The following is a 20,484-nucleotide window of genomic DNA, read 5'->3' as shown; positions in this document are numbered from 1 at the left end:
AGTTATCCCTCAAACACCTTGAGTTACACAATTTATTGGTCTGCAATTGTTTTCATTCGCAATGCAAAACGATTTTCGCATAATGGAATTTCTTTTTGTGGAAGTATTTTGCATAAAACTGTCCAAAAACAAAAATTTTTACTCTAAAATTACACAATTTCTTTCGCGATTTTTAACTCTCCCTCATTCAAACGTGGTATATGAATTGCTCTACCGCACACTTTCAAAAACTTGTTCAGTACTTTTTTGGAACATTTCAAATAGTTTTGAGCATTTATTTTGTCCGTTTCATAGAGAGAGAGGGAGAGAGGAGAAGGAGAGAGAGAGGGAGATAGAGAGAGAGGAAGAGGCGGTGAGAAAGAGATGGAAAGAGAGAGAGAGAGAGAGCGAGATAGAGCGCGCGAGAGAGAGATATATAGAGAGAAAGAGAGATAGAAAAGGGAAGAGGTGGAGAGAGAGAGGAAGAGAGAACGAGAGAGCGAGAGAGAGAGAGAGAGAGAGAGAGAGAGAGAGAGAGAAAGAGAGCGAGAGAGAGAGAGAGAGAAGGAGAGAGATAGAAAGGGGAAGAGGTGGAGAGAGAAAGAGAGAGAGGAATTACGTTATCACATTTGCATTATCCCTCAGACACCTTGTGTTACACAATTTACCGGTCTGCACTTGTTGTCAATCACATTGTAAAACAATTTATGCATAATGGAATTGCTTTTTGTGGAAGTATTTTGCATTAAACTGTCCAAAAACGTCAATTTTTACTCTAAAAATACACATTTTTTTCTCGATTTCTAATTCTCCCGTCATTTAAACGTGGTAGATGAATTGCTTTAACGCACACTTTCAAACACTTTTTCAATACTTTTTTGGAACTTTTCACATAGTTTTGAGCATTTATTTTGTCCATTTCATACGTATATTTCTTCCTTATTCTCTGCAAAGTTGCATTCTTCTCACCTCTGACGCCGCAAACTTCATACCAGACACAATAATTCTCAATTTGCAGCCCTGGAACTTAAATTTTTATTGGTTTTCTAATTTCACAAAAATTTCACTAGTTTTTGTCCCCCACAAATTTGAGAAAATTTTACAATTTTTTTGTCCCCGGCACAAATCGAGAAAATTTTTACAAGTTTTTGTCCCTATGCCAAAATTGAGAGACAAATTTTTTCGACCTCAAAAATGTAAATCACGGATCGTCACGGGTGGGGGGGCGTCCCCACCCGTCGTTACAAAGCGTTTACACGGATCGTCATGGGGGGGACGTCCCCCCCCGTTACAAAGCGTATTTTTAGGCTTACTACTGTTTTGCGTTGACACGTTGACCCGGGAACGACTTGATTCTCAGTTTAAAAATATGCTTTATTTTGATTTGTTTACTTAGATTTTAAGTTAATGAGATAGGTAATTAGATAGATAGTTAGTTGTTGATTTTTTCAGTTTCATAATATTTAGATGACTTCTTTAAATTTGTGACATCTTCGGAGCTTTAGGACATTTTAAACATTTGCTTTCAAGCGCCGCTACTAATTGACAGCTACTGGCACGCTTATAAAAAAAAACAATTATCTTATATTCGTTGTCATTATTGACTTTCGGGCCATCTAAAATGATTAATTTCTACGCTTATAATTTAACCTGGTAAGTTGAACATCAATCTTACATTACGGTTATTATGAAACTCATCGATGACTTGCACAGATGAATTTGTTTCACAATCTTGAAAAGTTAATCTTTAAGAAATATCTTTGACGACAATTATTATAACATATACTTCATAGAAAACCTATTATGGTCATTGAATATAACTCGAATAAATTTTATTTGATCATGCTCTAGAATCTGGTATATGGCACCAGCACGATGTTGAAAAATTTACACATGAACACGATAAAAAAAGCGCATTAAATTACGTTCAATTAATAATTATAACCATATTGTATGATATAAAAATGTTATATATGATCCGTGTTCACGGAATCCTATTTGATCATATCATGACCATGATCATGGAGTATAAAGCAGTTTTTCTTACCCAAAAAGTTAGGGAGGAACTATATAATCAGATGGGTATTTTTTGTTCAGTCAATTTTGCTCCATCGATTTATTTCTCCGAGAAAATGTAAGTAAGAAATTGCATTGTGCATGAATTGTTTTAACTGGACAAGTTTTAAATTTCTTTGTCTTGAAATGTATTTAAGGTTTGTTGTAATTAATTGACTTTTAAGCTAATTTTGTTTGTTTGCTTCTGGAGCTTTTTCGAGACAATTTTGACTCCTTTTGCAAACGAATTTTGAAAATATGTATCAATACATGATAATCTTTATTTCATTGGGCATTAATTGTTACTGAATTGTTTAGCTCTGTATGATTTTAAACAGGATGAGCTATTCATTTGCCGCAGGTTTTCAATTTCATTGCAGCAATTGTAATCTATTTCACTTCTATTTTACTTCTATTTCTAATAATCAAACTCTTTTAAAACAATTCAATGCGTCATTATGATAAAGTACGAAATGTTGTTACGTATGAAATCATTGACATCATCAAACAATTCGCAAAACGCTAAAATTCTCGTCAGAGAGCTAACACTTTGGAAAGAAAATTTATTCTGCCACGTTCTGATTTCAGTTTTTGTCCAAATTTTTGCTAATTTTCATGCAGTCAGTTTCCCTATTTTTGATTACTCGTTTGAAAAAATAAGTTCAGCAAATGTCAAAAAAGCGCGATTCATAAGACTGCATTTTTTTCAAAGGGAAGTCCTGTGCTAGCTAATCTTCCTTATATATCAAAGGGTGACTATTAACATGTTTTGATTTGTGTGAGTGAGATCACTTGAGCTTTTAAAAACACGACGAAAAACTGAAAACGGTGTGCAATTATTTTAAAAAAATTTTCCGTTTTTTTTTCAGGTATACACAAGCTCCTGAAGATTGGAAGACAGATCTGGAGCCCTTCATTTTCAGACAAGCTCTCATTTCAGAATACTCAATTCTCACTAATGTTAGTACAAATAAAGAAGATATTTTGATAAGAGTGCATAACTGTTAAATCATAACTGCTAAATCATAGCAAATGAATTCTGTCAGGCATATTTTGGCGTTTTGTGAGGAAACGAGCGGCAAAACTTTGTAACCATTTTTCACTTTGCGTAACCAATTTTCACCGTGAAATACGGTTTCCAATTCCACGATTTTGAGCATGTAACTATGCCAAAACTTTAGTGCCCAAAAATTGTAAGTAATTATTTGAGATCATATTAAAAGACTTAATTATTCTTGTGAACAATGAGATGGCTAATCGCCAAATTGCTTATTGTACTTGTAATCCACAATTAAGATCGAGAGGGGCATTTCTGAATTTAATCGCCAACAATTAGGCTCCCCTTCATTTGAGATTATCTCATTTTCTAATTGAGTATCTCAGTTATTTGATATTTTATGTGGAAATGAGTTACACATTGTGGAATCTAGTTTCGGATATGTCCGAACTTGAAAAAAATTTGAACTACATTTCTTTACTGTCACTAGTTTGCATACACGCTTATAACACTAATCTTAAAACATGGTTGTGGGAAATAGTAACAATAATGAAAAAAAATACTCGAGGAACCTGTGATACGTATGGATACCTAAATATATATCGAAACCTTTTGTGTACTAAATTAGTTATCCTCTATATCTATAATTATATCATGTGTTTTTATAACTAAAAGTCATGACTCCTATTTATTCACCTATATTAATATTCCCGTTAGTCTACTAAATTATTTCATATTTTTGTTCATGGTAGTTTATTATTAAGTAATCATAATCTCACTTAATCAGTCTGAATTCAAGTTACTCTGCAAACGCTCTTCATATTCCTGAGTTAAACTTAGCAGTGGATTCGCACCGCGTTTCCAATAATCAGAATTCGTAAAACACAATTAGTTGTGTATTCGCTCAGCAATTCCTAACACATTCTTGAGACAAAGTATTCGCAACGCGAATCCTAAACTATTCAATAAGATAAAGTATAACATGGCGCAGTCAGCAGGATAGGACAGCGGCAAATCCCCACTTGGAATTCAACCCTTTTGGGAAAAGGCGACACAAGAACCCCCAATTCGCTGGGAGTATTGGAGAATACAATTGAAACTCGCAATCCTCGCCCGAGAAGGAATTGAAGTGGACCTCCTCTTGGTGGACCCTCCAGAACATGTTCTCTTGCCTCCTGAACCAGCATATGAGGACGCAGTTGACAACCCGACGGCACAATCAGAGCGAGACCGACGTACCCGCAATGAGCAGGCAAAAACAGCGTGGAAAAATCAGTGTCAACGTGTTATAGCAGTCGGCATACTTTGCGGTGACAAACCGTGGAAGTTATGTGATCGGAAAGCCTCTTCATTGATGTACTTGAGCTTAGGCATGGAAGGGCGGCGCGTATTCAACTCAAAGAATTCGACCGTCAATCTCGAAACAATCTCAACGAAGGATCTTTGGGATGTTCTAAATACAACTTTCATGCGGATCCATAATATAACCTTCGATAGATACCTCTTCCTCACACGAAAACAGCAAAAAGGCGAACCTATTGAGAAGTTCTATGGACATCTCAAAGAACTTTCGGAAAACTGTGATCTAGGAGATAAAGGAGACACTATCATCCGGGACGTCTTTATCGCAAACATGCAAAATGAAGACATTCAAAAGGAGCTTCTTAAAGAAACAGTAGACCCGGAAAAAGCATTGTCAATAGCAATTAATATCGAGATGGGTACGCTCAACCAACTAAAAATGAATGCAGGTAAAACCGAGTCACATTCAACTGTTGACCAAGTGCAACGGATGCGCATCGCGAATGCTACCCCTTTCTCCAATATGAATACAACAGCACGGAAAAAGCCTACAACCTGTCATTTCTGTGGATCTAGTTGGACCTCTGACCACCGTAATAAATGTCCCGCTCGGGGAAAAAGATGCAATAACTGTGGTGTTGAAAACCACTTCGCAAAGGTTTGTCGCAAACCTAAAGATCCCAATTCGTACCCAAAACCTAAGCCGCGGGTCAATAATGTAGAAGAAGATGATCAAAATGAAGATGTAAATCAAATTTCGGCCAATTTCGATCCTGATCTGGAGTCAAACTATTCTTCAGATGAAGATAATTGTGTAGCAGTAGTATCTTCAATAGATTCCACAACTTCGGTGGACGCAATCAATCTTCCTGTAACTTTCGGCAATACATCAGCAAATGTTTTGGTGGATTCGGGCAGCGTATGCACAACAATAAATGAATCCCTGGCGAACTCCATCATTTCCCATGAACCGAAATCGAAGTGGATACGCAAAGCGAATCCTAAACAATTGAAAACATTTTCAAACGAGCCTAATCATTCGGTGGGCATTCTCCAAATTTCAATTCAAAGCAGCAATTGGCATGCGAATCCAATAGAAATTCAAGTAGTGGCGGATGGACATCGTTCTCTATTGGGTAGAGATTTGTTTCCAGCTCTTGGACTCTCAATACAACAATCAAATAATCATATAACAATCAATCAGGTAGATCAAGAATATTGCCCAATCAAAAAACAGATTGCTACTGATTATCCTGACCTAGTTTCCAGAATTGGTAAGTCCAAAGAACATACAGTTCGTTCAAAATTCGACAAACATCATACTCCATCACACCATAAAGGCCGCCGTGTTCCTATAAACTTATTAGACAAAGTATCCGCTGAGCTAAAGAAACTTTCTGAACAGGGACACATTGAAAAACTACAAGAATGTTCGGATAAAAACTTCATTTCTCCCATTGTGATTACGGTCAAAAAGGACAAATCTGTAAAATTAGCTCTTGATTCGATAATATTAAATAAAGCGATCCACAAAAACAAGTATCAAATGCCAAATATAGATAGTCTTATCGATTCAATTTCACAACACGTTAATAATTCAAATCTGGGAGATAATGTCTATTTTTCAACGATCGATTTAAAATTTGCCTATAGCCAACTAAAGCTGCATCCGGATACCGCACGTCATTGTAATTTTAATATCATTTGCGGCGAAGCAACAGGTACGTATCGTTTTAAAACGGGATTTTATGGCCTTACGGATATGCCGGCCGAGTTTCAAAAGGCAATGGATTACACATTGGTTGGGCTGACTAACACATACTGTTTTCTGGATGAAATAATTGTAGTTAGCAAAGGCACCAAGGAATCGCACCTCAAATACGTGTACAAATGTCTGCAAAAACTCGAAGCGGATAACCTTAGAAATAATTTAAGCAAATGTCACTTCGCAAAACATCAAATAAATTGGCTTGGCTTCACATTCTCACAAAGTGGTGTTAAACCTATAGAATCTAAAACAGCGGCAATTGCGGAAATCAAAGCTCCAAAAACATTGAAACAATTACGGTCATTCTTAGGTAGCGTTCATCATATAAGCAAATGAAAATCATTAATTACATTTTGAACACATCAAAACAGTTATTACAAACGCTACAGAAAATACTCATTTTAACCCAACACTGGAAACGCGACTCAAATGCGACGCATCCCGCCGAGGCTTAGGCGCTGCGCTTGAACAATTAAATTGTGAAGGGTGGAAAACAGTAGCTTTTGCATCTAGTTTTCTTAATAGCAATGAAGAACGCTATAGTATAAATGAACTCGAATTACTTGGGGTGGTTTGGGCCATTGAATATTTTAAATATTATCTATTTGGGAAAACTTTCACAGTTTTAACAGATCACAGAGCACTTCTTTCATTCTTAAAATCACACCGCTCTAATAAATCCTACAACAGTAGATTAACACGATGGATTGACAGTTTGTTACCATTTGATTTTAACATCGAACATATTGCTGGTACTAGAATGGGTTTAGTTGATTATATTTCGCGACAACCAAATCAAAACGCTAAAAGTGTCAATCAATATGATGAGGAATTCATGGTAGCAACAATTTCCCGTATTCGCGACGCAATTACATCTTTATTTAGTCACGCGAATAAAATTCCTTTCCAAAAGCGGCACATAACCAGTAATTATAAGCAACAAGTAAACAAGACGCATGTCCACTTTTGCAAACCTGCTAAAATTAGCACGCATAATTCAAATGCCTCAATTAATCCATTCATTACTCGAGCACAAGTAAACAATTACAATTCCAAATTCATTTCTAACTTTAATTGCCGTGCAAATCAATTGATTCAAAACACTGCTGCATCCGCATCGCAAATCCAGTCAAATAATTTTAATTGTAATTTAGCCGCAAAAGCAGAAAATAAAGTAAATCACATAATAATGTCTGCAAAAGAAGTGCCTCAATCTAACCCCCCCCCCCCCCCCAACTCCTACTAATGCTCCCAAAGTAACTTTCCGCACTCAATCAACCCCAATAGCGACAACTAGCACAAGCCCTAACATCCATAACCCAATTTCATCATCACCCGAAATTCAAGACATTGAATTGTCCAAAGAGGAAATCTTTGAAAGTAATTTAAATCAACTATTTACAAAATCATTCCTAGCGGTCCTAACAAGTAAGGACGCAGTATTAAAGGAGATTAGAGATTGTGTCCTCCAAGACGACGAGAACCGCTGTAAAGAAGTCAGCTCTTACATACATTCGTTTTGGAAGGACCTTCACGTGAGGTCCGGTTGCTTGTGTGTTGACGAGCGCGTCGCCATACCCAATTCAATAAAGGAAGCGGTACTGGAATCCATTCACATGACCCACCCTGGTAGTTGGGGCATGATCTCACTATCTCAGTATGCATGGTGGCCATATATGCATAGAGAGATTCTAGCCAAAGCATCAGATTGCGTTCCGTGTACAGACATTGGTAAGAATTTAAAACCTGTTATACCAAAATCTAAATGGTATCCGCAAAAGGCTTGTCAAGAACCAAATGAAGAAATTCAAATAGACTTTGGGGGTCCGATAACAAATGACAAAGATAAAGATAATTACTTTTTGGCATTTATTGATCGTTATTCAAAGTATCTGACAGCTCAAATTTTTGAACATGCAAATGGGACAAATGTAGTAAAATTTCTCCGCGATTACGCTTATACTCAAGGAATTCCGCGAACAATCCGTTTGGGTTCAAGCCACTTGTTTAGTAGGTAAACAAGTTAAAAACTACTGTAATGAAAATAACATTAACAGTCTCGACGCGCCGGTCGGAGATCATAGAGCAATTGGATTAGTGGAGCGATTGATACAGACAATTAAACAGCGGTTATCCTGTATGAGAACTGAAAATAAAGATTCATTTTCAACATCTAAAGCAATTAAACAAATAATTTCTGACTTACGAATAACAAGACAGAAAACAACACAGATAACTCCGTTTGAAGCTCATTTTGGTCGTCTGGTGAATACTCCTTTGCGCAATATTAGCACATGTCCATCAAGTTTAAACTTAACATATGAAAAAATTATTAATCACTAATTAGATGCTGATACAGTTCCTGTAGACAAATACCTCGGTGATGCTGGATGGGTCAACCCTGAGAGAAGCGATCTGGAAATTGAGACAGCAATGAACAAGGCACAACAAGATGCAGGCCTCCGATATCAAGACTCCGACAATAAGGAATCGCGGTTCATAATACACCCCAAACTCACGAACCCAATTCCGAGAACGGAAAAATCATTGAATGTGAAGCTAGCGCGAAAACTACCACACAAAAAGAGGGCGAAAAGACAGCTCGCTGGGCTTTACGAAGTTTTAAAACCCGGATCATTCGTCACTAAATCCTCCCCCACGACAACAATAATTAACGAACCGGGGCGATCACCAGTTAAAGTCAGAGATAGTGATTTGGCAAAGTTGGGCACCAAAACTGAAAGATCCACTAATCTCTGGGCATATGCACAAAAGCGTCCTGCGCCCTCTGAGCAAACAACAGAAGTAAAGAATGCCAAACACAGCAACGACATCAAAAAGCAAAAGCGAGGGGAAAACAAAATTCGACACCGACATCGAGACACTACTTCAGTTGTTTCCTCTGTCAACTCAAACGTTTCTCGAGCTCTCACCGTACGCAAACCTACAAAACCGCAGCCCAAACGACGTCAAATGCAGCTTCAATCAACGACAATGATAACGCGACAGCTCAGGAACAACAACTGATATCAATAGTACCCGCTCCACAAATGTCTTCTTCTCAAAATCAGCAGAATCAAGACACACATTCCGATCCGCAAAAACAACAAGGAACCCAAAAACGAAATCGGCCCCAATTTTACGGCTTCACAGACGCGGATATTTCACCAACCAGTTCTCTGACCTCTACTAGTTCAGGCAAACAGAAAAAACGCAAATCGAAAAAAGAGAAGAAGGATGCAGCAAACGCGAATACAGTGGTAGCCATGATTCAAAGTGCGGAATATTCAAGAATCCCCTCTCCCCCAAGACCGGACATTCAAATTGGCCAAGTTTCGCCACCAGATTCAAGAGTTAGATATCACGAATACGAAAAAGAAAGAGAACTATCTGTCTGGGATGCAGAAAACGAAATTTAAGTTAAAAACTCAGAAAAAAGTGTCATAAACTCCAATCACTTATTTAGCCTTGTTCCCGCTTCTTTAATCTAATTTTAATGTTAACTTTGCTTTTAATTTATTACAGTTGCTCTTCAATTGTTAGTCTTAAATTTCATTCAAGTATTCGCCCTGCGAATCCATTTAGTACTGTGTGTGCCTCCCACAGTATTCGCCCTGCGATGTTCATCCCACTCGTTTGTATGTTTGTGTTGACTCTAAAAAATTGTAAGTAAATTAAAATTTTTTTTGTCACGAGGGAAATGTTATACGTATGGATACCTAAATAAATATCGAAACCTTTTATGTACTAAATTAGTTATCCTCTATATCTATAATTATATCATGTGTTTTTATAACTAAAAGTCATGACTCCTATTTACTCACCTATATTAATATTCCCGTTAGTCTACTAAATTATTTCATATTCTTGTTCATGCTGGATTATCATTAAGTAATCATAATCTCACTTAATCAGTATGAATTCAAGTTACTCTGCAAACGCTCTTCATATTCCTGAGTTAAACTTAGCAGTGGATTCGCACCGCGTTTCCAATAATCAGAATTCGTAAAACACAATTAGTTGTGTATTCGCTCAGCAATTCCTAACACATTCTTGAGACAAAGTATTCGCAACGCGAATCCTAAACTATTCAATAAGATAAAGTATAACAGAACCCGACATTGGACACGTAATGTGTGTTTATTTTTTGCTTATGTTCCAAGCATGTCATTTTGTGCTCTCCCAAAAATAATTAGGAAACAATAGTTAGATTTTTCTACCAAGGATATTCAAGTTCAACACATACTTTTTTGGGCAACATTTAATGAGAAAAGATTACGTTGAAGCAATCTTTTAGGGAATGTGCAGCGCGATTTCATAATTAATTGTTATTATGATTAATATTTCTACTTGAAAGCCAACAAAGTCTCTTAGCAACATCTGCTGTGTGTTTGCACGTCATACACCAATCTTCCTCTTTTAGGTTAAACAGGTTAACTACTTTTCAAAATTAACTTTTGGCAGAAGAGGACGAAAATTTCAATATCAACATGTCGTCAAGAAGAAGTTTTCATTCATTCTTTGTGTTTTAAAAAATTCTTTTTCTTCTGCTTCTGACGACGTTATACTCAATTACTATTGTTTTAGTCAATTGAGTCGCGAATGCTTATCAAACCACTGAGCTAGGGCAATTGCGTCGCGATTGCCAAATATCTTTATGCTAATTGAATTCTCAACTCCGAATTGGTTATTCGCGGTGCGAATGGCTCAATCTCAATTGAGTAGGCGTATTTGGAAAGTGATTTATCGAAGTTGAATTGAAACTGAATTAAAGTGATGCAAATTGGAGAATGAAAGTTTTAAGTTACCATTTAAGATTAAAAATGAAATAACATTTTGTTTACGACATGATCATAGAACAGGAAGAACTCAGCAATTTGTTTACATTGTGGACAAACAGTTTCCTGTCTAAAGTATGAACAGAAATGAAGTTTTGAACTTCTTAGTCGTTGTAAAATTGCATGTAGTGAATGTTCTTGGTTGAATTTTTTATTCAATTGGGTTTTCATACATGATAATTGGCGTTTAATTGTTTGAATAAGACGTTCTACCAGACCTATTGCTCTGTGATCATTTGCTGGTGCATATATAGGTGTAATACCGTTTTCTGTTCAAAAGGTTTCAAACTTTTTTCCTGTAAAAGATCTAGCTTGATCTAATCTTACAGTTTTCGGAACCCCATGGTTATATATATAGTTATTTAGAAATTTAATTACATTTGTACTGGAAGCGTTATTTAGTATTTCTGCTGTAGGGTGTTTTTTTAATATCTATCTACGCTTTTAATAAAAAAACTGTTCTATACCCTTTTCGATAAGTATTGGTCCCCAAAGTCTATTTGTATTTTGTCATTCGGTTCAACACATTTTGGTAAAGGTGACCATTTGCAGTGCGGAATCACTGATTATAAATTGTTACCAATTTCCATGAAGGCTTTGCACTCGCTGGCTTTTGCCAGTATAACCCGATGGATATATGGCCGCCAAGTATTTTGTGCTAATGATAGCATCGCGAAGCTCCCAGAATGTGTCGAGTGGATGTCTTCGAGCACTGCATCCTTTATTGCCTTGGGAATTGCTATCCTTTCATCCAGACAAAACACATCCATGCTTAACACTGAGGTCCCGCCATTAAAGGAAGATGTATGAGCTTATTGCACGTAGTCTATCGGGATCATTTCGTATAATACAATCACGAACTTCCTTAAGGATTGCATCCTTCCCGGTGAGGATGGCCAAGAGTTTTTTGCTGAAAATTTTGTTGAGTGTTTCCGTGAAATATATATCGTCTGCTGCGTCGATTAAACTGCCTGAGGGAGTGGTTTCTGTATTCGATGACGTATTTATTGGGGGTGTCGACGGTGTAGTGTCAGAAAAGGTCACCCGGGCCTTCGTCGGATTAGATTTAATGGCTTTTGTTTTCGGCATATTGTTTATTGAATGAACAGGGTTGATTGAATTGATTGATTTGACAGAGTTATTTGAAGAGGACTGAATTCTGAATTCGTTTTGGGCAAAAAGCAAGTAATTCTTTTGCTGGTGTTATTTATATTTAGGAATTTGTGTTTTCGCGCTTAATTTAGAGAATATAGGTGGATTATTTGAATTTATACCATTAACGGGTTTTATTGGGCATAATTGTTCACTTTCTTTACCTTCTCACTTTTCATTGCTTTTGCAGCAAATTTGCTATTGGAATGTGAATTATTTGTTGTCAAGTTATTTAGTGCAAATTCTGATTTTGTATTTTGAAGAGGCGTTTGCGATGCGAATGCTATATTTAAATGCGGATTAACCATTGAATTTGAAAGTGATAATTGCGGCGCAAATCGTATTTTTTTTCTATAATGTAGTGATTGTGAGACAACTGGTTTATCACTGAATTGTGAATTAGTTTTTAATGGTGTTTGCGTTTGCGATGTAATTAACCGGTTTGATTTAGATGAGGGTGAATGTAACTTTAATATGCTATTAAGTTTTTGTACCGTGTTGTGTTTATTTCTAATTAAGTGTTTCATTGAATTACGAATTTTAGATATTGTTGCTACTACGAAATGTTCGTCATATATGGAAACTTTTCGTCATGTGTTCAATCGTGAAATTGTATGGAAGTATTATGTCTATCCATCTAGAAAATCGGTTATTGTAAGATTTGTTTGATCTGTTTTCTTTCAATATGGATAATAATGCCCAATCATCTGTTATGACAGTGAAGTTTTCTCCATACAGATAGTATTTAAAATAGTCAATCGACCAAACTACTCCCAATAGTTCTAGTTCGTTAACACTATATCGTTCTTCTGTTCAGTTTAGAAATCGTGACGCGAACGCTAGGTGTATTTTGTTCAAGTGGTGCTCCCAGTCCTAAATGTGAAGCGTAACATTTAACTCTAACGTTTAATTTCGAATTGTAGTGGCTATTTTCTGTGCTGCTAGCAGTTTTCCCTCTTATTAAATTAAAGTATTTTGTATGTTCTTCTGTCCAAATAAATTTTATGGATTTTCTTAGAAGTGGTCTAAGTGGATGACATAACTGTGCTAGGTGTGGTATGAATTTGCCAATATAATGCACTGACCCGGGAAAGGATCGTAAACGTTTTAATGTTGTTGGTGGTGCTATTGCTAGAATCGCTGCAGTTTTGCTTTCAAATTGTGATACACCAGTTTGGGTAAATTTATAACCCAACCATTTAATTTCTGTTTTTGCAAAGTGACATTTTGTAAACTAATTCATAAATTGTCTTCAACTGACTTTTTTAAGCACTTTGTGACATATGTTAGATGATCTGTTTCAGTCCCAGTACTAACATTTATGATGTCATCTAAAAAAAAATAGGTGTTTTGTATGCCTATCAGTGTATAGTCCATTGCTTTTTGGAATTCTGCCGGCATGTCAGCGAGGCCGTAGAATTCTGTTTTAAATCTATATGTGCCAGTAGATTCTCCACAAATAATATCAAAGTTACAGTGTGTCGCAGTATCATTGTGTAGTTTTAATTGACTATAAGCATATTTGAGATCTAATGTGGAAAAATATGATTGTTGACCGTTTTGGGTGTTTGTAAAGTGTTGTGAGATTGTGTTTATTAGCATGTCAATGTTAGGCATTTGGTATTTGTTTTCATGTATGGTTTTATTTTATACTTTAGAGTCTAATGCCAATTTGATAGATTGATCTTTCTTAACTGTGATCACAATTGGAGATATGAAATGTTCGTCTGAGCAACTGGATAATATTTCGATATGGCCTTCATTCTGTAGACGTTCTAATTCTGTCGTAACTCTAGGTTGTAGATTAATGGGAACACGCCGACCTTTTTGATGCTTTGCTGTAAATTTTTGATGATATTCTGATTTCGCTACATGTGCCTTTGAGAGGCCAATTCTTGAGACTAAATGAGGAAATTGTGCCGCGATTGTCTCTTTAATCTTACATGTAGAATTATTAATATTATTAACACATTTACGTCTGTGGTTGTTACTGTTGGAGAATTGCAAGACCAAGGCTAATGAAGAGATCTCTCCTGATGATGATTTTGCGACCGTCCTCCACAATTGTTACACGAGCATCTTTGCATGTCCAGCTGTTATATGACACTGTGGCCTCGAAATGTTCAAAGACATTGATTGGCTCGTTTGAGAAAGTTTTTAATTCCCTCCTCTCTTTTGTAGTGATCCATTTTGCAGATGAAGTTCGAAGGATTCGATTTGCTAGCGTTTTTGTGATGAGACTAACTACACTTCCAGAGTCAATCATTGCGTTTGCTTGTACTTCGCCAAATTGGATTTTTGCGTTAAGGGGTTCCAGTTGATGAGCTGAATCGCAGTAAATGGCAGCTACATAACTATCAGAGTCGCTATCATAGTTAGAGTCATAGACTTGCTCATATAACTGTTGGTAGCTAGTTATATAATTAACGTATTCTTCATCATCACTTTTTTCAGCAGTGTTATCAATTTGATTGACGTTTGTTTGTGGAGGTTTGGGCGTCTGTTCTTGTGATCTCTTTGGTTTTCTGCATTTCCTTCCGAAGTGTCCGATTATACCACAATTATTGCACTTTTTGCCGTTCTCGGGGCAAATTTGTTTGTGGCTGTAGCTCCATCGTTGGCCACAATTTGTACAAACACTCGTGTACTGGTAGTTTTAGGGTACAAATGGGTAGCGTTTGAAGTCCTTGCGAGCTGTTTTGTAATTCGCGTTTCGTTTGCGAGTTTGAAAAGTGTTGACAGCATTGAATGAGTTTGTAGTTAGAGCCAAGTTTTGATCTCATTTTTGTTGTTTTTCTGCTCCCCTTTCCATCTGAATTGCAATTTCTAGTACTTTGGAAGGTTTAACAGTTTCCTTTAGTAACTCTTTTTGAGTTTCGTGATCTATCGGGTTAAGTATAAAAGCATTTCGAATGAGTGTAGTTTCTTCACTTCCTAAACGACAATTTTCTGATTGTTCAATAAGACGACCGTAAAAACTTTCAACAGATTCGCCCTTCTGTTGTTTGCAAGAGTAGAATACAAATCGGTCGTACTTGATGTTTCTAACTTTAGTGATCGAGTCCTCCGTTGCTTGCCATAATTCCTTGAATGGCTGTTTTTTTGAAATGGGGATGTTTGCTTTTGAAGATACGTCGTCCCTCAGTTCCAATGCTCAAGTATAGTAATGATATTGATTTTTGTTCACAAATCCCCCGTGGTTTATCTCCGCACAAGATACCAATTTCATCGATCTTTTTGCAACGATTTTGCCAATTTAATTTGAGCTGTTGGTTGCGGATCTTTCGATCCCTTTCATTTGCTTGCGTGTGATTCTCCACTGGTTCCTCGTAAGTCGGCTCGGTTGGGTATGTTACCGTGGCTGGTGGCTCATTCAAAAGATGTTCGAGCTGAATTCCTTCTTTTGCTAGCAGTGCTAGCTTCCACTGTTGTGTCCATTTATCCCACGTTAGCGGTGGAGTGGCAGTAGGTTTTTCCCAGAATGCGTCGACGTGAAGTGGCGTCTTTTTGGATTCAGCTGCTGACTGCGCCATGTTATCTCCTATTGGCTATTGTTTTAGTCAATTGAGTAGCGAATGCTTATCAACCCTCTGAGCTAGGGCAATTGCGTTGCGATTGCCAAATAATTTTATGCTAATTGAATTTTCAACTCCGAATTGGTTATTCGCGGTGCGAATGGCTCAATCTCAATTGAGTAGGCGTATCTGAAAAGTGATTTATTGAAGTTGAATTGAAACTGAATTACAGTAATGCGAATTGGAGAATGAAAGTTTTAAGTTACAATTTAAGACTAAACAGGAAATAACATTTTGTTCACGACATGATCATAGAACAGGAAGAACTTAGCAATTTGTTTACATTGTGAATAGACAGTTTCCTGTCTAAATTATGAACAGACATGAAATTGCAATAAGGTATGATGAACTAAATTAAACTAGCTAACTGAAGGCCCTGCCCTTCAAATGGTAAATATGAACTAAATACGGTGATGGATATATGAGGATTATATCCATACCGCATGACAGACGAGTAGGAATGTTCGCATTTGATGTCCCATAGGTCGCGACAGCATATGAAAAAATTTTAAAAAAGTCGATAGTTGTTTTTCCCGACCTTAAATGCATGGTTGAAAACAAAGTTTTTTTTCATTGGCAGGCCCATCGTCGTTTCAAATCCAATATCAAACGCGGTATTTTCTTCTATAAGTTTACTTCTAAACTAGGGTCAATGCTGATTATATTGACTTCACTATTATTTTTACTATGATATTCCCATTTTATTTTATTTTGCATGAAGAACAGAAGCAACAAACAAAACCACTCATAAATTCGCATCTCACGCAATGAAAGAAGAGGTTATGATCAAATTTTCCTTTTGTTAAGTACCGAAAAAGAGCACAGATCTAAAGCGCTCTTAAATTGGACATTTTATCGAAGAATTAACCACGTGGATGCCGCATAGTTTCTCAATATTTTTAATGAACCTCAGTTGCATCAAACTAAAATTCTATTTTGACTAGGGTCAACTAATTGCTTCTACAACCAATTACAGAATTCGATCAAAAACTGGATGCTCTATATTAAATTTTAAAAATAATAAAAAAAAATTATACATGCATGTTTCAAGTTTCGTTTTTCCAGGTCATTATAAGCACTGTAGCTGCGATAATCAACTTATACTGTTTGTTGAGTTGCATGATTGTGGATGAGCTGAGAAAGAAAGAGTTCTACCTAATTGGACTGCAGAGTCTCTGTGACTGCGTATCATCTTCTGCTTTTATCACTTGGGGACTCGCTTACTATGCTCACCGATTCTTCTTCTATTGTTTTGGAGAACACTACGATGAAACGTTTGAGATTCTTATCCAAAAATTTAATCCTAAGTTTTATCCTACTTTTATTTTTAAAAAAATCAGTAGTGTAGTTCAGTTTCTTAGAAGACTTCCAACTGAAGCGCCTTTTTATGGACCGCATGTATTTCAGAACTTTGACCCTCTAATTACCCCCAAAAGCCCTCTAATTGCAGCCGAGTCTGAAGGTCTGCCCATTGCCAAAAACCCTAAAAACTGTTTTCTCGTCAGGGGGGTTTCTCAAAAGTTCTCCATTGCAATGCAGCCAATTTTGAGTTAACCCTTTTTAGGTGAGGGGGTGTTTCCTCCAAGTTCTTCCCATTGTAGCCCTTTGTCCCCTCCACTGCAACTCACTTCGCTTTAAACCTCCATGTGCCTGGAAAAATTACCCCTCCTGACATCCAGGCGCGATGAACTTTCCCCTTCTAACTTCTTAAACAAATTGGTGAGCAAAAGAGATGAAAACTGAGGGCAAATTGGCGACAAATCAATAAATTTGACCGCAGTGATTAGTCTGCGATTATCTCGTTTATAACATTTTCTTACTGTATTGTAGCATTTATCAGCGACTTAAAGAAAACACATTCGAATAATTTCAACCAGGATTAAAAGATTAAATTTAAAAAAATTCAGCAACAATTGCCAACAGAAAAATCTGTATTCACTCAAAAATTTGAAATACCTCAAAAACTTGAATTGTGACATAGCAACAAGCATGTTTAACAGAATTCAAATAAAATTGTCAGCCATAGTTGAGGTTCCCGTTCAAAGTAACTTATGAGATAAACCATCCAGACCATTTTTGCTTGCTCAGGCAGACAAAAATCACCTATGACGAAGACTTCAGGCCGTACAGACTTTCCAAGCGTTTATGCGCTCTTTTCCAAAAGTCGGTATGAAAAGACCAACCCAGACCAGAATGGGATATGATCCAGACATCGGCTCGTTCAAGTTATGAAAAGACTCAGACAGACTATAAAAGTCATGACTTGTCTATGGTACAGAGTTGGTGCGTCTGTGGTCAGATTGTCTTGACCGTAAGTACTAAGATGCAATTATTTTGCTCGTTGAAAAAACCTTGCTTGTATATCTTTGAGCGCACCGCACCCCCTGTTGCGTTCGAAAAAGTGTGCGTCATAAAGGAGCCAAAACGGAAATCACGACCTGGGAGGGTGGTTGTTAAAATTGAAAATATTAAATGAGACGTTGATACTGTACCTTGACTTTCAGACAAGAACAGTTGCGTTGATTATAAAATTCATCAATATTTCTCAGGATCCAGTGTAACATTAAAGGGTAGTCTCTCTGGTCGTTATTTCGACGTTCATTTGGCCCTCCCGTTCATTTTGAACTATTCGGGCCCGTGACACTGGACTCCACTTGAAGTATCAAAAAAATTTTTCCTTCATTTACTATTCTGAGCTTCTGGTAATATATCAATTGCAACATCCTTAATTGTTGAACTTGAAACAATGTTGAATTGTACCAAGTATGATATTGCAACACGACTTTAGAGAAACTTGTAACAGGTAGTCACAAAATAATTGCGTCAATTGCCCAATTGCTGGTATTGCCCAATTGCTGGTATATATATATATATATATATATATATATATATATATATCTTATATATAGAATTATATTCATTTATGCAATTATGTATTATTTTTCAGTTGATCATCAACGATTTTCCAAAGTAAGATTTTTGGGTTTAAACTTGGTATCCGCTAAAAAAATAAATATTTGGATAGAAAAATTGAGAGAAGGGGATGTCAGTCATGTATGAGAAATAAATTCAATTAGACAGGCTTGAAATTAATTTTTGGATGCTGAAAAAGAGAGTTTCAAAACCCTCGCAACTTTTTAGAGGTCAGGCACGACATCTCTATTTTATATGAACTAAGAGTTTGATCGCTCTTTTTGAGATTGCGGATTTACATCTCATAAATGCAGGATCTCAAGAAACAATTTGTAACACATGCGGACGAGTTATCAAAAGCGACTTTTACATGAACAGTTTATAACAAACAATGACAAAAAACATTTTCTAACCAAATTCAAGTATTTGTAGCTCTTCCCAAAAATTTAAAAAAAAATCGATATCTTGAACGGCATGAAATTTTTAAATCAGATTTGAAAGAAAATAAGAACAAATCTACCGAGAAAAAACTGGTGAGATTCCTTCAAAAAGAGACTTTTTCCATACTTTACATCTTTAACTTCTCATCGTTAGCAAATTTTTAAATTTCTCTATCACTCGTTCAAAGCATAACAGCACAAAAAGAGCTAATATAAATTTGCCGCTGACGTTTTCAAATATCGCTTAACTGATCTGTAAACACTTCGGTAATCTATTTTCTTTCGTCAGTTAATTGAGGTGTTTTAGCCAATTTAACTGTCCTTAAGCGTTCTATGCTCTTTGAAACAGATAAATATATAAATTGACAAAAAAAATTAACCCGAATAAGTGATACGGGCCAAAAGTAAAAGAAAGAAATCATGTTTGTCTCGAATCCTTCTATAAATGAATTCCATTTCTTTTAAATGACATTAATTGTGGGAAAGTCAATCCTATTGCTTTAGAAAATTTATCCTAACCTGATTAAAAACTCAAAAAACTAAACAAGGAGGATAATTTTTCAAGAATGCGAAAAAAGACAAAAAGAGAGCGACGATTGAAAAAAAAAACTATTCTTTTTATGAAAGTTTGTGTGTTTTTTCAATAGTCCGCATTGTCGATCGAGATTTTTCTCTCTGACTTTTCAACTACGTTGTCCACTGAAAAAGGAGTTGGATAAATAGTGTTCAAAAAAACATGTTTTAATTATTATAATTCTTTTTGTTTCCAGAAATAAGAAAAAGGTCAAAATAGCATTTTTATCCTGCCGTATAAAGAAAACCAGTCTTATGGGAAAAATTTTGTTGGAACAAATGCAAACGTGGCCGCCATTTGCATTGCCAATAAACAAGTTTCTTGATACGCGTTGCAACGGGAAATAAAATAAAGGTTGAATAAACTCGAGTTTTTGAACCGAGAGGAACTTAGAAAAAAAACAAGGAAAAGGCTGTCGAGCCAGCTCTAACAAAAGCGTAAAAAAATCAAAATTGTCGAAAAATTCTCAAAAAAGAGAACCAGAAGAAACTCAGAAATACTCTTGAACAATTTCTCATGGAAAACTACATGAGGATAATAAAAATGGTCGTTTTTAAACCTGTGGATTATTATATTAATTTGTAGATTATATATATATATATATATATATATATATAGATATATAAATATACATATATATATATATATATATATATATATATAAATATAAATATATATATATATATATATATATATAATTGTATATATATATATATATATATATATATTATATATATATAAATATATATATTATATTTATATATATATATATATACCTATTATATATATATATATATATATATATATATATATATATATATATATACAAATATAAATTATCTACAGATTAATATAATAATCCACAGGTTTAAATACGACCATTTTTATTAT

The 20,484-nt window shown here is 35.8% G+C and overlaps 1 protein-coding gene across 1 annotated transcript; it reads left to right on the top strand.

Annotated features, from left to right (window-relative positions):
- Positions 1-1,553: 1,553 nt before the first annotated feature.
- Positions 1,554-16,940, top strand: LOC142358486 (uncharacterized; the record flags this gene model as incomplete). Its single annotated transcript, XM_075409882.1, has 3 exons — positions 1,554-1,632; positions 2,904-2,994; positions 16,732-16,940. Coding segments are annotated over exons 1-3 (332 nt in total), but the record flags the coding sequence as incomplete, so codon positions are not given.
- Between the last annotated feature and the right edge of the window lie 3,544 nt (positions 16,941-20,484).

The sequence above is a fragment of the Convolutriloba macropyga genome, unplaced genomic scaffold (assembly GCF_964194025.1).
Source record: "Convolutriloba macropyga unplaced genomic scaffold, txConMacr16.3 SCAFFOLD_3197, whole genome shotgun sequence".
Classification (NCBI taxonomy): Eukaryota; Metazoa; Xenacoelomorpha; order Acoela; family Convolutidae; genus Convolutriloba; species Convolutriloba macropyga.
Note: the sequence above shows the minus strand (reverse complement) of the source record. Positions and strands in the feature narration are given on the sequence as shown.